The sequence below is a fragment of the Hemicordylus capensis genome, chromosome 2 (assembly GCF_027244095.1).
Source record: "Hemicordylus capensis ecotype Gifberg chromosome 2, rHemCap1.1.pri, whole genome shotgun sequence".
In the NCBI taxonomy this organism is placed as follows: domain Eukaryota; kingdom Metazoa; phylum Chordata; class Lepidosauria; order Squamata; family Cordylidae; genus Hemicordylus; species Hemicordylus capensis.
This window is the reverse complement of record NC_069658.1, coordinates 65,769,101-65,786,898: the sequence shown is the minus strand read 5'-3', so window position 1 is coordinate 65,786,898 and position 17,798 is coordinate 65,769,101. Positions and strand designations below refer to the sequence as shown.

The 17,798-nt window shown below is 44.7% G+C and overlaps 1 protein-coding gene across 7 annotated transcripts in view; it reads right to left on the bottom strand.

Moving 5' to 3' along the window:
* Positions 1 to 17,798, bottom strand: part of RGMB (repulsive guidance molecule BMP co-receptor b) — a 51,913-nt gene that overhangs the window by 15,637 nt on the left and 18,478 nt on the right. For all 7 annotated transcript variants that reach the window (XM_053298372.1, XM_053298371.1, XM_053298375.1 and 4 more), the window contains one exon: positions 14,100 to 14,614. In XM_053298372.1, the coding sequence (XP_053154347.1) occupies positions 14,100 to 14,614 (515 nt within the window). The remainder of the gene's footprint in view (positions 1 to 14,099; positions 14,615 to 17,798) is intronic.

The following is a 17,798-nucleotide window of genomic DNA, read 5'->3' as shown; positions in this document are numbered from 1 at the left end:
TAGAAGCAGACAATGGTCTCCGCAAAGCCAGTTAGTGTCCTTTTTCATGGTCTCCATGCAGTCCCACCTTCAGGATTTGTACAGAGCTAGCATCAGAAACCGTCAGAGCCTTAGCCAGGGAACTGGTGCTCCCTCCCAGAAGAGGAGATACCAAAGCTATGAGGTAGGACAAGTATCTTCCAACTCAGCTCTCTTTTATCCACATGAGCCTCAAACATCCATCATCCCCTTATGACCAAAAGGGATGATGTGAGTTGTAGCCCGACAACATCTGAGGACCCAAGGTTTGGAATCCCTGACCCGGAACATTTGTACAGCCATGTGCATGTTGTGGCTGATCAGGTCTCTCCGTTCTGCTCAGGAGAATCTCACAGTTCTTGTCAGTGGTTTACAGAGCAGGTGAGATGCAGCCAGTTCACCGGCTTTAGGCCTCTTGGCACAAACACCCATGCAAATAACTTTTAACACTGATTAAGACAGTGGTTTCCAATATCAGGCAGCAGCGATACAGGAAGATGCTGAAAGGCATCATCTCATACTGCGTGGGAGATGGCAATGGAAAACCCCTCCCATATTCTACCAAAGAAAAACCACAGGGCTCTGTGGTCACCAGGAGTTGACACCGACAGCACACTTTACCTTTATGTAGCTCTTAAAGGTGTAGAATAAAGGTACTGTTTTACATTCAGGTGGTTGATACCTCTGATATGACATGATATCTGTAGTTTGCCACCTCCCCCCGCACCCCGGCCAGGTCTTCTCTCCTACTGTGCCCTATGTACAAACAACCACTTTTTATATTATTGTGCTTTGGCAATGTACTGTATGCTTTGGTAGTTTGTTGGTTCAATAAAAAAAATTGTCCTATAAAAAATAAATACATCTTGTCCTAAAGAGAGACAGTATATTTTACTACTGCAAGTTCCCTTCTGTAAAACATCACTGATGTGCAAATAGAAGGCAATCCAGAAACAGGTCTGTCTAGCTGGCATATCTATCTATCTTTTCAAAATGCACAGTAGCCACGCAGAGTGCTGAACTGGCAGTTTGAATCAGCGGAAAGTATAGAGACAGTATTTCTGCATTTTGCACTTTCTGTCACGGGACACTTGTTATTAACGTGTGTTCAACTGCACTTTAGGATAGGGACTATTGCTGCTACTGAAGAGAATGGCAATGATCTAGACTTAATAGTACTAGAAGATGAGCTATTCAAGTCCTCAGGAAAGGGAAAAGTGGGCAAGTGTGAAGAGAAACACAATCCCATTAAAAAAACCACAATGACTGTGCACAGGTGTAAGCAGTTACAAAACTGGCATTTCAAATGACACTGTGAAACCGAACAACCTTTCTATTGCTTCCAGTTTCCATTAAAGGAACTGAAACCAACCCCATAAAGACAATGTTGGCGGCCCTGAAGCCAACTGTATATATTCCATCAGTGTCCTTTAAGAAAATGACAATCACTTCTTGCATCCAGTTCTATTCAAACATATACAGTGAGGTGCAGGATTGTTTGCAAGCTATTTAGGCTGATTTTTGAAGAATCCAGCCAACACAAGTGGCTGATCCATGCCAGGATAATGGAGGAGGCCAGGATGCTCAAGAGGGAATTCAGGATTTACACCTTTGCTCAGTCAAGACTTCATTCAGATTAGCCCCACCTGTGACCTGACTAGCTGATCACTGCCACAATTTGAACCTTTGGGACAAAGGAAGTTCAAAATGGACCCTCTTGCTGAGAGATTAACGTATTAAACGTTCCAACTGTTGACGTTTTATTATTTGCATGGGGACTGCTCAGGCGTATATATGAAGCAGGGGTGTTGCATTTGTGTACAGCTTCCCCAAGAGCGCCCTTGCAAGCTCTGCACCTGCAGAGATGCACTTTGAACTGCCCCCAACTTGCAGTGTTTGCCAAAAAGAACAAGCACAGTACACTAGTGGACAGACCCTGCTGGCAATGTGGAACAACGGGATGCCAGCATTCTCCACAAAGCAGGCGGGTTCTCAGTTGACGAAAAAGGACCCCACAGGAGAGGGACTGAACACAGTACACTCCTGCTGCATGCTGGTGCTTTTAAGCCATTCTCCAGCCTGGCTTACTTGTGCTACAGGAGCACAGGAGCGATGTCCTCCCAACAGGGATCCCCAGATGTTGACTACAACTCCCAGAATCCCTAGGCAAAAGCCACTGCAGGTGGGGATTCTGGGAGTTGTAGTCAACAACATTTGGGGATCCTTGTTAGAGGGAACACTGAGCATGATTTGTCCCTTAGCTAAGCAAGGTCCACTCTGGTTACATATGAATGGGAGACTAGAAGTGTGAGCAGTGTAAGATATTCCCCTCAGGGGATGGAGCCACTCTGGGAAGAGCAGAAGGTTCCAAGTTCCCTCCCTGGCTTCTCCAAGACAGGGCTGAGAGAGATTCCTGCCTGCAACCTTGGAGAAGCCGCTGCCAGTCTGTGAAGACAATACTGAGCTAGATGGACCAATGGTCTGACTCAGTACATGGAAGCTTCCTATGTTCCTAAGTATCGGTGATGGAAGAGCCCCCTTCTCAGCCTTTGGGCTTTGGAAAAGTCTCTAAATTTCCAATCCAAAGAAAGAGAAAACAGAGTGTCTGTGTGTGTTTGTTTCCTGGCATGCATGATAAGGCTAGTCAGCAAGAGGGACTTTTCATCAAGACCAGCTTTAGTGGCAATGCAGGTCAATGCTTGTTAAAGCCAACAGCCCATCCAACCAAGTTGCTGAGACAGCCAAGAGCACGAACAGCCCGTTTGCTGGGACCCTGCTATCCACAGACACCCAAGGTACTAGCATGCACAGACAGACCACTTCCTGCCACTCATCTTGAAGAACAGCCATGAGTTGGTGCATTTTTCAAAGGTCCACCGCATTAATTATTACACACATTCCAGTTGGGAGTTTCCATTTCAAAGCAAATCACTTTGCCCGGGGTCATTCCAATCATCTGACTCATCCCAACAAAAGCTGTTCATCCGTAAACTGGTGCACTAGAACCATCTGAGCTATGGCAAGTTTGCAGCAATTAAGATTTTAAAAAAGAAAAAAATTGTGCAGGACCAAATCTGTCTTATGACCCTGCTTAGAATGCTAGCAGAATGACCACTGGATTGACTAAGAAGTATTAAAAAGAAGGGGGAGGGAAGAGAGGTACTACATGCATCAGAAACATATTCGCGAGAAGAGATGTTTGCAAAATATAAAAATATTGCATAGGATAAGCAACTTGCTTTCTACAGCTTACAGTGAGGGAAATAAGTATTTGATCCCCTGCTGATTTTGTCCGTTTGCCCTCTGACACAGAAATGACCAGGCTATAATTGGAATGGTAGGTTTATTGTAGCTGTGAGAGACAGAATAACAACAAACAAACCCTCAAAAGCCCAGTGCCCAAAAGTCAGCGATGGATTTGCATTGTAGTGAGGGAAATAAGTATTCGATCCCTTCACAAAAGACGTCTTAGTACTTGGTGGCAAAACCCTTGTTGGCAATCACAGAGGTCAGACGTTTCTTGTAGTTGGCCACCAGGTTTGCACACAACCCAGGAGGGATGTTGTCCCACTCCTCTTTGCAGATCCTCTCCAAGTCAGAAAGGTTTCGAGGCTGATGTTTGGCAACCCGAACCTTCAGCTCCCTCCACAGATTTTCTATGGGATTAAGGTCTGGAGACTGGCTGGGCCACTCCAGGACCTTCATGTGCTTCTTCTTGAGCCACTCCTTTGTTGCCTTGGCTGTGTGTTTTGGGTCACTGTCATACTGGAATACCCATCCACGACCCATTCTCAATGCCCTGGCTGAGGGAAGGAGGTGCTCACCCAAGATCTGACGGTACATGGTCCCGTCCATCGTCCCTTCGATGCGGTGAAGGTGTCCTGTCCCCTTAGCAGAAAAACACCCCCAAAGCATAATGTGTCCACCTCCATGTTTGACGGTGGGGATGGTGTTCTTGGGCTCATAGGCAGCATTCCTCCTCCTCCACACACGGCAAGTTGAGTTGATGCCAAAAAGCTCGATTTTGGTCTCATCTGACCACAACACTTTCATCCAGTTCTCCTCTGGATCATTCAGATGTGCATTGGCAAACTGCAGACGGGCCTGTACATGTGCTGCCTTGAGCAGGGGGACCTTGCGGGCACTGCAAGATTTCAGTCCTTCACGGCGTAGCGTGTTACCAATTGTTTTCTTGGTGACTATGGTTCCAGTTGCCCTGAGATCATTGACAAGTTCCCCCCGTGTAGTTCTGGGCTGCTTTGTCACCGTTCTCATGATCATTGCAACTCCACGAGGTGAGATCTTGCATGGAGCCCCAGACCGAGGGAGATTGACAGTTATTTTGTGTTTCTTCCATTTGCGAGTTATCGTGCCAACTGTAGTCACCTTCTCACCAAGCTGCTTGGCAATAGTCTTGTAGCCCAGTCCAGCCTTGTGCAGGTCTACAACCTTGTCCCTGACATCCTTCGACAGCTCTTTGGTCTTGGGCATGGTGGTGAGTTTGGAAGCTGAGTGATTGCTTGCTTCTATGGACAGGTGTCTTTTATACAGGTACTGTAACAAGCTGGGATTAGGAGCACTCCCTTACAGAGGGTGTTCCTCATCTCACCTCGTTACCTGCATATAGTGAAAAGACACCTGGGAGCCTGAAATCTTGCTGGTTGATAGGGAATCGAATACTTATTTCCCTCACTACAATGCAAATCCATCGCTGATTTTTGGGCACTGGGCTTTTGAGGGTTTGTTTGTTGTTATTCTGTCTCTCACAGCTACAATAAACCTACCATTCCAATTATAGCCTGGTCATTTCTGTGTCAGAGGGCAAACGGACAAAATCAGCAGGGGATCAAATACTTATTTCCCTCACTGTAACTGTAAGAGCACATTCAGTTCTCAAAAACAAATTGCTGCTAGCATTGGGCAAATTGTAGATTGCATGGTTGTGATCCAGGGATGTTGCTACAAGCCCACATCCTCCCTCTAATTCAAAGAGCATTTTCATGCTCTCTGAAAGGAATCTTTTCCAGTTTTTGAAGCCATTAATCACCAGTACAGGCTGTTATAGATGGTGTGTTTTGACCAGGGACATTGCTAGGGTCCTGTTAGGGCTTGGTCATGGCCCACAATACTTGTATATCTGCAAATGACCCTCCCCTTTGCAAATCACTTCTTGCAGTGGCTTTGCCACTGTGAGACATTTGGGGGAGGGGCAGTGTTCCCTCTAAGTTATGCACACACTCAAGTTTTTTAATGTCCGCTTAGGTTGAATCAGGAAGGCCACACTCTGAATGCACGTGCACACACACTGCCTTGATACTGCCACCCAGAACAAAACTCACTCAGATGGAAAAAACTCCGCTCTCAGATGGGGAAAAAAAATATTAGAGGGAACACTGGGAAGGGGGTTACTGTGTATGGGAGGAGAGCTGGTCTTGTGGTAGTAAGCATGAATGGCCTCCTTTGCTAAGCATGGTCTACCTGTTTTGCATTTGAATGGGAGACTACATGTGAGCACTGCAAAATATTCCCCACAGCGGAGGGGGCCACTCTGGAAAGTGCACCTGCACGCAGAAGCTTCCAAATTCCCTCCCTGGAATCTCCAAGATAGGGGGCTGAGAGAGAGTCCTGCCTGCAACCTTGGAGAAGCTGCTGTCCTGGGTAGACAATCCTGAGCTACATGGACCAATGGTCTGGCTCGGTATAAGGCAGCTTCCTATGTATTAGCATCTCTAACACACACGCGTGCAGGGGCTTTACCACCATGCAATTTTTAAAAAAACAGTTTGTGGGGAGGTTAACAGTTCTAAATCTAACTAAAGAGAACAAATCCATTTGCCAAATCAAGTAACTCAAAACGACCTCTGAAATCCATTTTTTAAAGTAACAAAAACAGACTCCTCCCTTTCCAATAGAAGAGTAGAGAAAGGAGAAAGAAGCTAACAAGCTTGATGAATAGATGACCAAAAAACATGATCTGAGCAGGAGCTCTTTCCAAGTGCAGTCAGTCAGAGCAAGACAGGACCGGAACTGGAACTTGACTGACAGCTAACCTAGCAACCGGAACTAGCCTGCTCAAATTTAATTGGCCCTGTCTCAGAGCATGTGGTGGCTGATAACCTAGCGTTTAGGAGAACCTCCCTATACCCTTGCTAACTTGGCCAAAAGGCACCTTTTAACATGGCGATTCTCTTTATTTAGCAGGGGAGGGAGGAACTGGCCCTATCCACCCCCAGCACAGTACTTCCAAAGACTGTTGCTGGTGTCCACCTTCTGTTTCTTTTTAGATTATTAATCTGTGTAAACTACCCTGAGCCATTTTTGAAGGCCAGTATAGAAATCAAATGAATAAACAAACCAACCAACAAATTGGGGGGGGGCAGTTTTGGGGGAGTTAACAGTCCTTTCTGTGGAGGAGTTGCCCACCTCTCTCTCCTGAGCAGTCACCACTGCCCCTGCACTGAACCCAGTAGCTGGTATGATGGCTACTCACCACCCCCTCCATCGAGCCCAGAAGCTCTTGCAGCTGGGCCTGAGGGAAAAGGCCCCCACACTGAGTGAGCCAGCCCTCAGCACAATTACCTTTCCCTCCCCTTTTTGTGCAAATGGAAAGGGAAGGGACAGAGTGTAGAAAAGGAAATGGGAAGGCGGCCATCAGCAATGGAGGATGTAGTAGCAGGGAGCAACTGCTTTCACCGTCTCCTGCTTGGTCCAAACAAGGTCAGTGATGGGGAAGCAGAAGGCAGACAGGTTCGCTGTCCCACAATTACTTATGGCAAGTGGCGCCCCTTGTGCCCAGTGCTAGCAACACCAATGCTGTGATCCATTGACCTTGTTGTAGACACAGCTTGAGAGATGGGGGGGGGGGCGGAGTCAATAAAAACCATCCAGGCTCACAGCAAAGTCACAAAAAATCCTTGAGAAAAACCTTCCCCTTCATCCCAGTGAAAGTAGGCACAGAACTTGCAGTAGAACAGAAAAAGAAAACAATTCTCTGCAGAATGCCAGATATAACTGTACAAGTGTAGCAACCAGTGTGTGTGTGTGTGTGTGTGTGTGTGTGTGTGTGTGTGTGTGTTTAAAGGCCAACACAAAGGAAGTGGTAGTGTCCCCTTAAGAATCAGAAAGGTTGCACAATATGGCTCCATGTGCCAAAAGAGAGTCACCAAAGGTAGGCAGGCCAGAAAATATACAAGCCTTCCTGGGGCGGTTTTGCTGACTAACATATCAGCTGGCTGCTTAAACTATGTTAACTGAGTACTGGACGAGTTAGTGTTAAATGTGTCAGGAACAACTGTGGAGGTTGTGTAATAAGCTTATTTGTGCAGCTGGTCTCCATTGCATTTCCTCATTCTGCAAGAGGGCAATACATAGCGAAGTTTCTACATAAATCTGGAATCCTGCATTTACCTGCAGCACCTTTTCTAACTGATAATAGCAGAGCCAATAAGAGACATCCCCCTCTCCTGTGAAGGCCTGACCTCATCCGGCCAGGTGACATACAGAAAGTCATAACTTTAATATAGGATATCTTCCCACCCCCGACATACAGAAAGTCATAACTTTAATATAGGATATCTTCCTACCTGACCCCATAGTTTCCACATAGCTTCCATTTCCATAAACGGAAAACTAGCAAATCGCTAGGGCCGGACAACATCCATCCAAGAGTCTTCAAAGAACTCACATGTGAAATTGCCAACCTCCTTGCTAAAATATATAACTTATCCCTGAAATTGGGCTCTGTACCAGAGGACTGGAAAGTAGCAAATGTAACAACCATTTTCAAAAAGGAATCCAGGGGTGATCCGGGAAATTACAGGCCGGTTAGCCTAACGTCTGTTCCAGGCAAATTGATGGAAAGCATCCTCAAGGATAAAATTGTAAAGCACCTAGAAGAACAGGCCCTGCTGGGAGTGAGCCAGCATGGCTTCCACAAAGGTAAATCTTGCCTCACCAACCTTTTGGACTTCTTTGAGAGTGTCAACAATTGTGTGGATCAAGGTGATCCAGTTGACATAGTCTACCTGGACTTCCAAAAAGCTTTTGACAAAGTTCCTCATCAAAGACTCCTGAGGAAACTTAGCAGTCATGGGATAAGGGGACAAGTACATGTGTGGATTGCTAACCAACTGAAAGACAGGAAACAGAGTATAAATGGAGAGTTTTCAAAATGAAGGGAAGTAAGAAGTGGGGTCCCCCAGGGATCTGTACTGGGACCGGTGCTTTTTAATTTATTCATAAATGATCTAGAAGTAGGGGTAAGCAGCGAAGTGGCCAAATTTGCAGATGATACCAAACTCTTTTGAGTAGTGAAATCCAAAATGGATTGTGAGGAGCTCCAAAAAGATCCCTCCAAACTGGGGGAGTGGGTGACAAAGTGGCAAATACAGTTCAATGTTGGCAAGTGTAAAGTGATGCACATTGGGATGAAAAACCCCAACTTCAAGTACCTGCTTATGGGATCTGAGCTGTCGGTGACTGACCAGGAGAGGGATCTTGGTGGACAGCTCATTGAAAGTGTCAACTCAATGTGCGGCACCTGTGAAAAAGGCCAATTCCATGCTAGGGATCATTAGGAAGGGGACTGAAAATAAAGCTGCTAATATAATGCCCTTATACAAAACTATGGAGCGGCCACACCTGGAGTACTGAGTACAATTCTGGTCACCACATCTAAAAAAAGGACACTGTTGAACTGGAAAAGGTGCAGAAGAGGGCAAGCAAGATGATCAGGGGCTTAGCACACCTTTCTTATGAGTCAAGGCTACAAAACCTGGGGCTTTTTAGTTTAGAAAAAAGATGACAGCAGGGAGACATGATAGAGGTCTATAAAATCATGCATGGTGTGGAGAAAGTGGATAGAGAGAAATTCTCCTCCCTCGCACATAACACTAGAACCAGAAGTCATCCCATGAAATTGACTGCCAGGAAATCTAGGACCAACGAACGGAAGTAATTTTTCACACAACACATAATCAACTTGTGGAATTCTCTGCCACAAGATGTGGTGACAGCCAACAACCTGGCTGGCTTTAAGAGGGGTTTGGATAACTTCATGGAGGAGAGGTCTATCAACGGTTTCTAGTCGGAGGGCTATAGGCCACCTCCAGCCTCAATGGCAGGATGCCTCTGAGTACCAGTTGCAGGGGAGTAACAGCAGGAGAGATGACATGCCCTCAACTCCTGCCTGTGGCTTCCAACCGCATCTGTTGGGCCACTGTGCAAAACAGGATGCTGGACTAGATGGGCCTGATCCAGCAAGGCTGTTCTTATGTTCATTTTAATTGCATGTGTTGGTCAACCATTTTCACTGCTGAGGTTTACTTCTCAAAATTATCCTTCCTATAAGTCCCTTAATACTGAAGCCTGTTCATCCTTTACACTTACAAAACAATTTTCAAGGACATGTAGAATATCCACATCTGATGATTAAGAACCTCTTTTATTTCAGTGAAGTAGTTATCCTTGCTATCAGTATAACAAAGAGCAATTACACACCCTGCACCTAGAGAGAGAGGGAGTACGCAGGTCAATTATACTGCCAACAAGGAGAAAAGCGCACCTTGGCATTTCTGGGACATGGGCAGTAGTCAAGAATCTCTTCCAACAGAAGGGAAATTAGGACAGCCAGTTATAATATGTCAGAGATGGCATGGTATGGCAATGTGAAATATAAGAGCCAGCAACCTAGATCAACCCCAGGAAAGGCCAACTTATGAAAGATCCATTTTTTAAACCTGGATTGTTGATCTTGATGTAGGATATTTCCCACCTTGCAGAAGGAACTAGTTCCTTGTATTTAAACGACTAGAATTGTCCTCTGCACACTTTTACTATGAATATGAGACAAGTACATTTTTAAGACCAACCCAGGTAATCTTCCATGCTACATCAGAGCTTGTCCTTGATGCCATGTCACTGCAGGGTGTTAAGGAACAGATTTCTACAGAATGACACTATCATCATTTACAGCACAATGCAGTTACTTATGCTTGAAGCATTCCTCCGGGAATATAAGTAACTGGGCACAGGCCTTGACTGACCTGTTCCCAGCCCACTGGAAACAACTGGAAATTTTTTGCCAAAAATTCACCAGCAAAAGACATACTCTCAGATTTCCCTTTCCCTGAACTGTCAATGAAGGCCCACAAAAAGCTTGTTTTAAAATTGGGGGGAGGGTACCATGACCCTTTAATATTCACCACATTTGCACTGAAGCCACAGAGCACACAATTTTGGAGGCATGGGATGAAAATCTAGCAATTTTTCTGTGGGTATTAGGGTTATGCATGGAATTGGCTGGCCCAATCCAGTCTGAGTCCGGATCCGACTCAGGGGGTGTCCACAAAGGCTCCCCATCTCCCTGCCAGCCTTGGTCATCATGCTTCAGGCCTCTGTATGCTGGCGCAGCAGCCATGTTGTCATAGCCCTCGGCCATGCCAGGCCTAGCAGAGGCCATTTGCACATGTGCAGCAGCAAACAAAATGGCCACCGCGCCAGCATACAGAGGCCCTAACAAGTTAAATAAAGCAGTCGAACAGGTTGTGGCGGTGATGACCGAGGCTGGAGGGGGAACCTTCATAGACTCCCCGCCCTTCCCTGTGGCCTAGAGGAAGCCGCCTGAAGGAGATAAAGGTAAAAAATTAAATTTAAAAAAATCATGAACCCCCCCAACTGTTGGGGGGGGTTCGGTCCGAGGTCAAACCAAACGGGGGGGGGGGTTGGTTCAACCCCGAATGGTCGAACCAAACTGGTTTGATCTCCAACAGGTTTGGGGTTGAACCTGTTTGCACATCCCTAGTGGGTGGAGTATTGTTAGTGGTGGCAGCAGGCCTCCTTTCCATCCTCTTTTTAAAAGTTGTTTTATGTCACACCTTTGTGGGCACCAACAGCTGAAGCTCTAGTGGTCTTCCTGGCAGTCTGCTTCTGCCAGCCATTTCTTGTTAACCAAAATGCAGCATCACAATATTTATTCAGATCTAAAAAGGCATTCCACTCTCTTTTTCTCTCCTCAGATGTACATACAGCGAGAGATTCCTGGAATGTGACAGTTTGCTTATTGCATTCTGAAATTTCAGTCCAACACAAAAGTGATGTTCCCACTCTCGGAGTTTGCTCAACAAGTTCATTAGGTCTATAAACATGTTGATTTTTAAATAAAACACTTGCTACCATTAAGGTAGCTTCAAAGCTCCCTTAAAAGTGGCAGAAGCTTCAGCCGTAAAAAAAAAATGGAAAAAGTTAAGGAAACTACCCCACATGGGGTGTATAGATGTGAACTTTCCCAGCTCACATATAAAAGGGGATTTAGCACAGAAATCAAGGAGCTTCAAGTGATGCATTAAGGCTTTCAAACATACACCCTCTCCATAGCTTCCATTACAATGGAAATAAAACCTCGAGGCCTGTAAACCTTGCAGTATGATCACCAGTGCCAAAGAGCCTCTTTCAGACATCCTATCATGAATTCATACTTGCACATAGTACACACCCCATTAGTCTCCTTTGACTATTTTAACATCCTTGTGGATACAGAAGAGAGTTTGGATCAATCGTATCTCAATGACAGGTTCCCCCCAACCCCATTAAAAGGATAGGTGTTGAACACAGTACCTTCCCTAGGCTTGTGGGCTCCAGCAAGGAAGCAACATAGCTTTAAAACCACATAGACCATGACCGCCTAGGGTTCACAAGGACATTCACTTCTGTATCCAAGAGCTTACTCACAGCTTTCTATTCATTTGATAGAAGTAAGAGTTGCAAATCAAAATGCCAGCATGCATACCTTTCTTCAACTATTGTCTGGCAACAAGTCCAAGATGTCTAGTGGACCATAAAAAGTAGTTTTGGCAGGCCCAAGTTGCTCTTCTCATAAACAGTACATTTATCTTTTGCATCAACTATAAGCAGTACAAGACACACTCACTCACTCTAGAATCTTGGGGAACAGCCGAGTTCTTTATGGGGTGCAGAAGGTAGTTTGAGAAAGCAAGAGGTATACTAGCATGGACCAAGTGCCACTGCAAACATTATGCAATTGCAAATCCCAAGTTGTCGCTCCTCAGGATGCCGAAACCAACCCTGCCTCCCCGGCAAGTGCACTTGGATAATAAATGCTTTTGCAGCACACAATACATACATTTCTGGGCACACACTTTCAACCTTATAGCCAAAAGTGTACCTATAAAATATTGAATTAGCCTGGAGTTCTAGTGCCAAAAGAAAGTACACCGTCACCACCACCACCTATCTAGCAAACTTTTACTAAGCAGCCAAGAATGCACAAATGTGAGATTCTAACTTTCCCTATTGTTAATGCAATCTTCTTCAGCATCTGCATTCAGTAGAAATTTAAAGCGAGGACTGAAATTAGAAAGCTGGAAGCCAACCATGGGAAGTGTGCATTTTGTTTTAGTGCCCAGGTTACAATTGTTGACATGGATGACGATGCAGAAGTGTCCCAAGTTTTGAACTTCTAGGGGTTGGCCCAAGTTAAGAAAACTAAGATCCACTATCACTCAGTTTAAAGTTTAAAGTAATTCTTGCTCTTGAATCCTGCGCTTTAACAATGATCCAAGGCCCCCAAACCAAAGCTATCCTTTGTTAATGCAGTTAGTTGGCAAGAGTTATTCTACTTCTTTAGACCCAGGTCCTTAAAACAAGCTACAGATTCTTCATAGGCATCAAAAGAGATGCCCATTAAAAAAAAAATTTAAACGTTCAATTTTAAAATTCAAATTTTGAACTTACTATGCAGTGTAAAGCAATCAACCTGTACTACAAATCCAGTCCAAATGTATGTCTTTGGCATTTTAGTCTTTAGGTATTTGCTTTAAAAACCCCCACTGAGGAACCACAATAGTGGGGGCTCAGGCGGCAGGGCAAGAAAAGAGAAGCTAAACTTATTGTTCTCTTAAAGTCGTCTTACAGTTTGAAATGTCCGTTGTACGCTTTCAAACATCAAAACTCTCAAAATTAGTTACATGGAAGAAGCATTTTCTCTCTGGCTCCTCTCTCATTCCTCTCCTTATCTTTAGCCCAAAGCTTGGAGCAGTTAACAGCATTTCCTTAATGAAGTCGTCCTCCCAACAAGCTCGCTAATTCCACTTGGAGACTAATTGGGAATTTGAGCCCAGGCCTCCAAGGTCCATTTCATCTGGTGGACCACAACACTGGCTCTATAGGAACCAAAGCCATCTTTTGGATCAAGATGAACATTACCCCTCAACTAGAAAAATATCACCAGACAAATCTGTCAAATGCAGTCATCCAGTTGCTTTCCAAAGCTTTATTTCTCCATGTAGGTTCAAATGCACCATCCATTCCTCACCAAATCATAGCCACTGCTATCAAGTGTCCATCCAAGGGTCCTTGCCAATCAAGAGACTCTCCATTGGTCTCAGCACAGTAGATCAGTAGCTGCATTGGCACCTAGAGATTAGCTCACTCTCAGCCCATCTTAGAACATGTCCCTTGCGCCATACTTCTGTGCTCCAACTTGCCCAAATGCTTCCCAAAGGCCTTGTTTCCCACAAGCACCTCTACCTCCCAGATCACTTCTTCCTCCCCCATATAGTTCTTGCAAGATTTCCTAGAAGCCCTTTCCTCCTTTGGCTGAGGCTCAAGATGAAAGTTAGCTATCCAACAGTTGACATTTGGGCTCACTACTGCCCCTACATCCCCTTGGCTATTCCTCATCCTCCACCCACCCAACATTTTGCCAGTAGACAGCCCCTGGGAAACCGCTTGCCAGAATCTGTATGCTTACCTTCTTCATACACAAGGAACAGTTTTCAAACACACAAATTTAAGCAATAAGTGTAACAGTTTCCATGCTTTAATGAAGAAATAGAGCCAGCAGGTTTGCTTGGGGGAACAAAATCTTCTGTGAAATTGTTTGAAAACAGCCGCAAAATGCCCTCTAAGGTTGGTCAGTCATGTTCATGACTTAATGTTTACAGTAAGACTCACACTCCTCTCATTTGCTGTGGAATGCATTTCACAATTACCAAGAAATTTTAAAAAATGCAACACTCATTTTTGAAAGCAGGAGCCAAGCACGTGTGTACGCCTAGACATACCTTATTTGTCGCAGTAGCACTGGATCCTGAGACCACAGGTACGTTTGTCACTTGAACAGACAAGTAGTTGTTGTCTATGAGAGGCCAGGCCCCTTCCACTTTGCACGTCTGAAAGTGATCCTTAAAGGTCCGTAGATGTGGGTCTCCAAATAAGCCACAGAAGAGGTAAGCAGGAGGAGGCTGTGTTTGCTCTCCTCCCCGATGTTCTTTGGCTGCCTGGCGGCCACTGTAATTGCAGGGATCATGAGTAACTTCAGGGTTTGTAGAGGATGTTGGACCATCCTTGGAGCAATTTCTCTGGCTCATGAGATCACTGATCCCCAGCACAGCAGAATGGTAGACCAGGTTTCCGCGACAGACTTTGGAATTGCGGTAGGTACAGGCAGAATAAGCACGCAGGGCTTTGCAGAATTCCAAATCAAAGCCATCAATGGCAGAGTTTAGGTGAGAAGTTAGTGATACAAAGTCCGTGGTGCACTTCTGGATTCGACATGGTGTTTGCAGCTGGCAATCACCTAGGTACAGGAACAACAGAAACATTACTGGCATATCTGAGGAATCTGAGAACAATCTCCACCACTTCAAAATAACCTAAGGGGGCCCTCAGATTCCAAGAGATGCACTGGTGGAGTTTCACTGAAAGTTCCTAATCCACAATGGTATGGTCAAGATGTGCAGCCACCTCCAATCCATAGCTTTCACGAGTGCCACTGATTTCAGTCGGGACTTAATCCCAAATATGTATACTTTGGATTACAACCTCCATCTATAGTTAACAAGCCATTCAACTTGGCTGGTGGCTGACACTACTACAATGTGAAGCCCAATCATGTGCGTGTTTGACCAGGACTAATTCTAAACAACAAGACTTACTTCCTAGTAAGCATGTTTTGGTTGAAATCCAAAGTGTCTTTAAGATCCTGAGAACAAATCAACATTTAAGGCAAATCAGAAATTCTAAGGCAGCTCAGAATTTGCTTTCAGTTGAAACATGCAGCTCCAAACTATAGAAGCAGGGGTGTGTATCCCACACAAAAACCCTACATAAAGAGCAGATTATTTTGGAACTATAGATTCCAGAATTAAGCATTGTGGGGAGGGGGGCAGAGGCAGACAAGAGATTAACAGCTTTATTCAACTTCGACAATTCAAATTTAAACAGCTGGAACCTTGCTTGCAAAGGATAAATGAGAGTGTAAGAGGTGGGGGGAGGGGGAGGAAACGGCATCTGCATGGCAAGAAATTGGAAGGGGGCAAAGTATTTATAGGAGATTGAGCTGTACACAGCAATAAAGCTCCACCGCTCATGGCTATAGTTTGAGCCTTAAGGCATCTCTCTCTCTCTCTCTCTCTCTCTCTCTCTCTCTCTCACACACACACACACACACACACACACACCCCGCTGCTGCTGCTAAACTTCTATGTAATTCCAAGTGTCATACTTTTTTAAAAAAATGAGAAAATGTGAAGATTTACAGGATTCAGAAATCACACAGTGATCCTAAGACACACAAAAGACATACAGAACTCACAGTTACACACTATTGTGCGAGAAGGGAATGCAGGCTCCCCAGAACTTCTTTTGACTCTGACCAGGAAGGCAAACAGAGTATTTGCTGTCTTTGGGAAAGATGAGATTTCACTCCACCCTCCCCAGTGTCATAATTAAAGCTACACTTAATATTTGCTAACTACAGAAACCACACACTGCAGCTACGCCTTGTAGCCTGGGGGCCAGACAAGACCATGAAACCCAAGTGGTAAACTTACAATTCAATTCACATTAAAAAAACACTCAGACTTGAATAGTTTCACACTATGTCATGATTGCCTGGCTTCTGGAAAGAAGGCTGTCTCAGCCAGGGGCTGCAAAACAGCTCTCCCCACCCCGCTCCTACATCCTCTTGTACACAGTTCCTAGGGAGACTCAACTGAGAGTCTTCATACAGAGCCAGAGTGAAACCAACCCAACATTTGCAATTGCAGTTTAGGTTTTTAGGACTACTTCACATGTTTTGAGGATGTACCTATGGCAAAACCAATGTGCAAGGAATCAGGTAGGTTGGCTGATATTTCTTGCTGGCTGTGCTTGTCTTTAGTGCGCATGCGCACGCACACACACACACACACACCTACCTGCCTCCCACAAAGCATGAAATAGTAACAGAGGGAAAGAAGCAGCCATACAGGCAAACCTCACTATTCACGGAAGCAACATCCATGTACCCGTGGTTGAGTATACTGTTCCCTCTAAGGCGTGCGCATGTGCTCACACATTTTTAATGTCTGCTCAGTTAATTTTAGACCCTGTTCAGGTTGAATCACATTTTTTCCTGGGGGGGAGGGGGGTTCACTGATTTCTGCTCATTTTTCCAGCCTCGAAGAATCTAGCCCCACCATTCCCATTGACTTAATGCCCCATTATCCGCGGTTCCATTATCCATGGTTGTGGTGAATGGAACCCCACGGATAATGGGGTTCACAATATAAACTTCCAGCCAAAGAACAAGCAAGGGAAGGGATCCATTGACTGCCAGTGTTGGCTCTAAGAAGAAACTTTGAGAGGGCTTAACATTTATATACCACTTTTCAACAACAAGCAGCTCTCAAAGTGGTTTACATGCAAAAAGGAATAAAAAGATGATTCCTTGTCCCAAAAGGCTCACAATTTAGAAATACACATGTTGGACTCATTCAGACAATACCTTAGCAGCCCACATGAATAAAAAGGGAACACACCAAAAGCGTGGTTGCCATGACATCCTACGTGGATGTCTGAATGCCCTCCTGCCATGCCCTTTATACCACAGATAAAACAGGAACCACACATGTAATGAAGAGCCAAAAACAACCAATAAACCATGTGGACTCAAAAATTATCTGTATAAACATGAAAGCTAAAGGAATAATCAATATAATAAATAATGTATTATTCTAAATATACATATAATCAATAATGGTTCATATACCTAAATAATGAGGAGTGTGACCCAAGCCATCCAAAAATACTACACATAAAAGATGTTCCATTCACAGTAAACATGCATTTTTCAAGAGGAAATCGTACAGGTGCAATGTCCACTATATGGACTAAATGACCATCCTCCTATACGCAGTGAGGTAAACACTTTTCAGACTTCATCTGAAGCTCATGGAGATTATTTTTGATGCAAGTCATATAATTAGTCCTTGAAAAACTGTCCAGATTCCAGCTATTTTTGCTGAAGCTTCTTCATGAAGGACTTGTATGCTCTTTAATTGTTCTTTATGGTGGCATTTCCTGTGGTAACACCACCTGTGGTGCCTATGGTAACATTTTACCATGCCCTTTATACCAGCACCCCTTATGGAAAGGGGGTGGGGGCTCTTCATTTGAATGGCCTCTCTACTCATGGCCCAAAGGTAGACACCAGCAATAGCCACTGGGAGGGCTATGCTGGAATAAATACACAGTTACTCTCCCCACTGCTAAATACAAGATAGCCTCCACATTGATAATGCATATTTACCCCGTTAGTGTATAAGAATCTCAGAAGCCATAGTTCAACCCCAAGTTTGGCAGACTGACACATCTTATGCAGGCATTAACAGAAATGAAAGAATCTCACACATTTTCTTCAACACACACAGCACATACTCTAAAGAAAATCCATTCATTTCAGGACACTGGGGCAAGTGCATAGCACCCATGTTTAAATA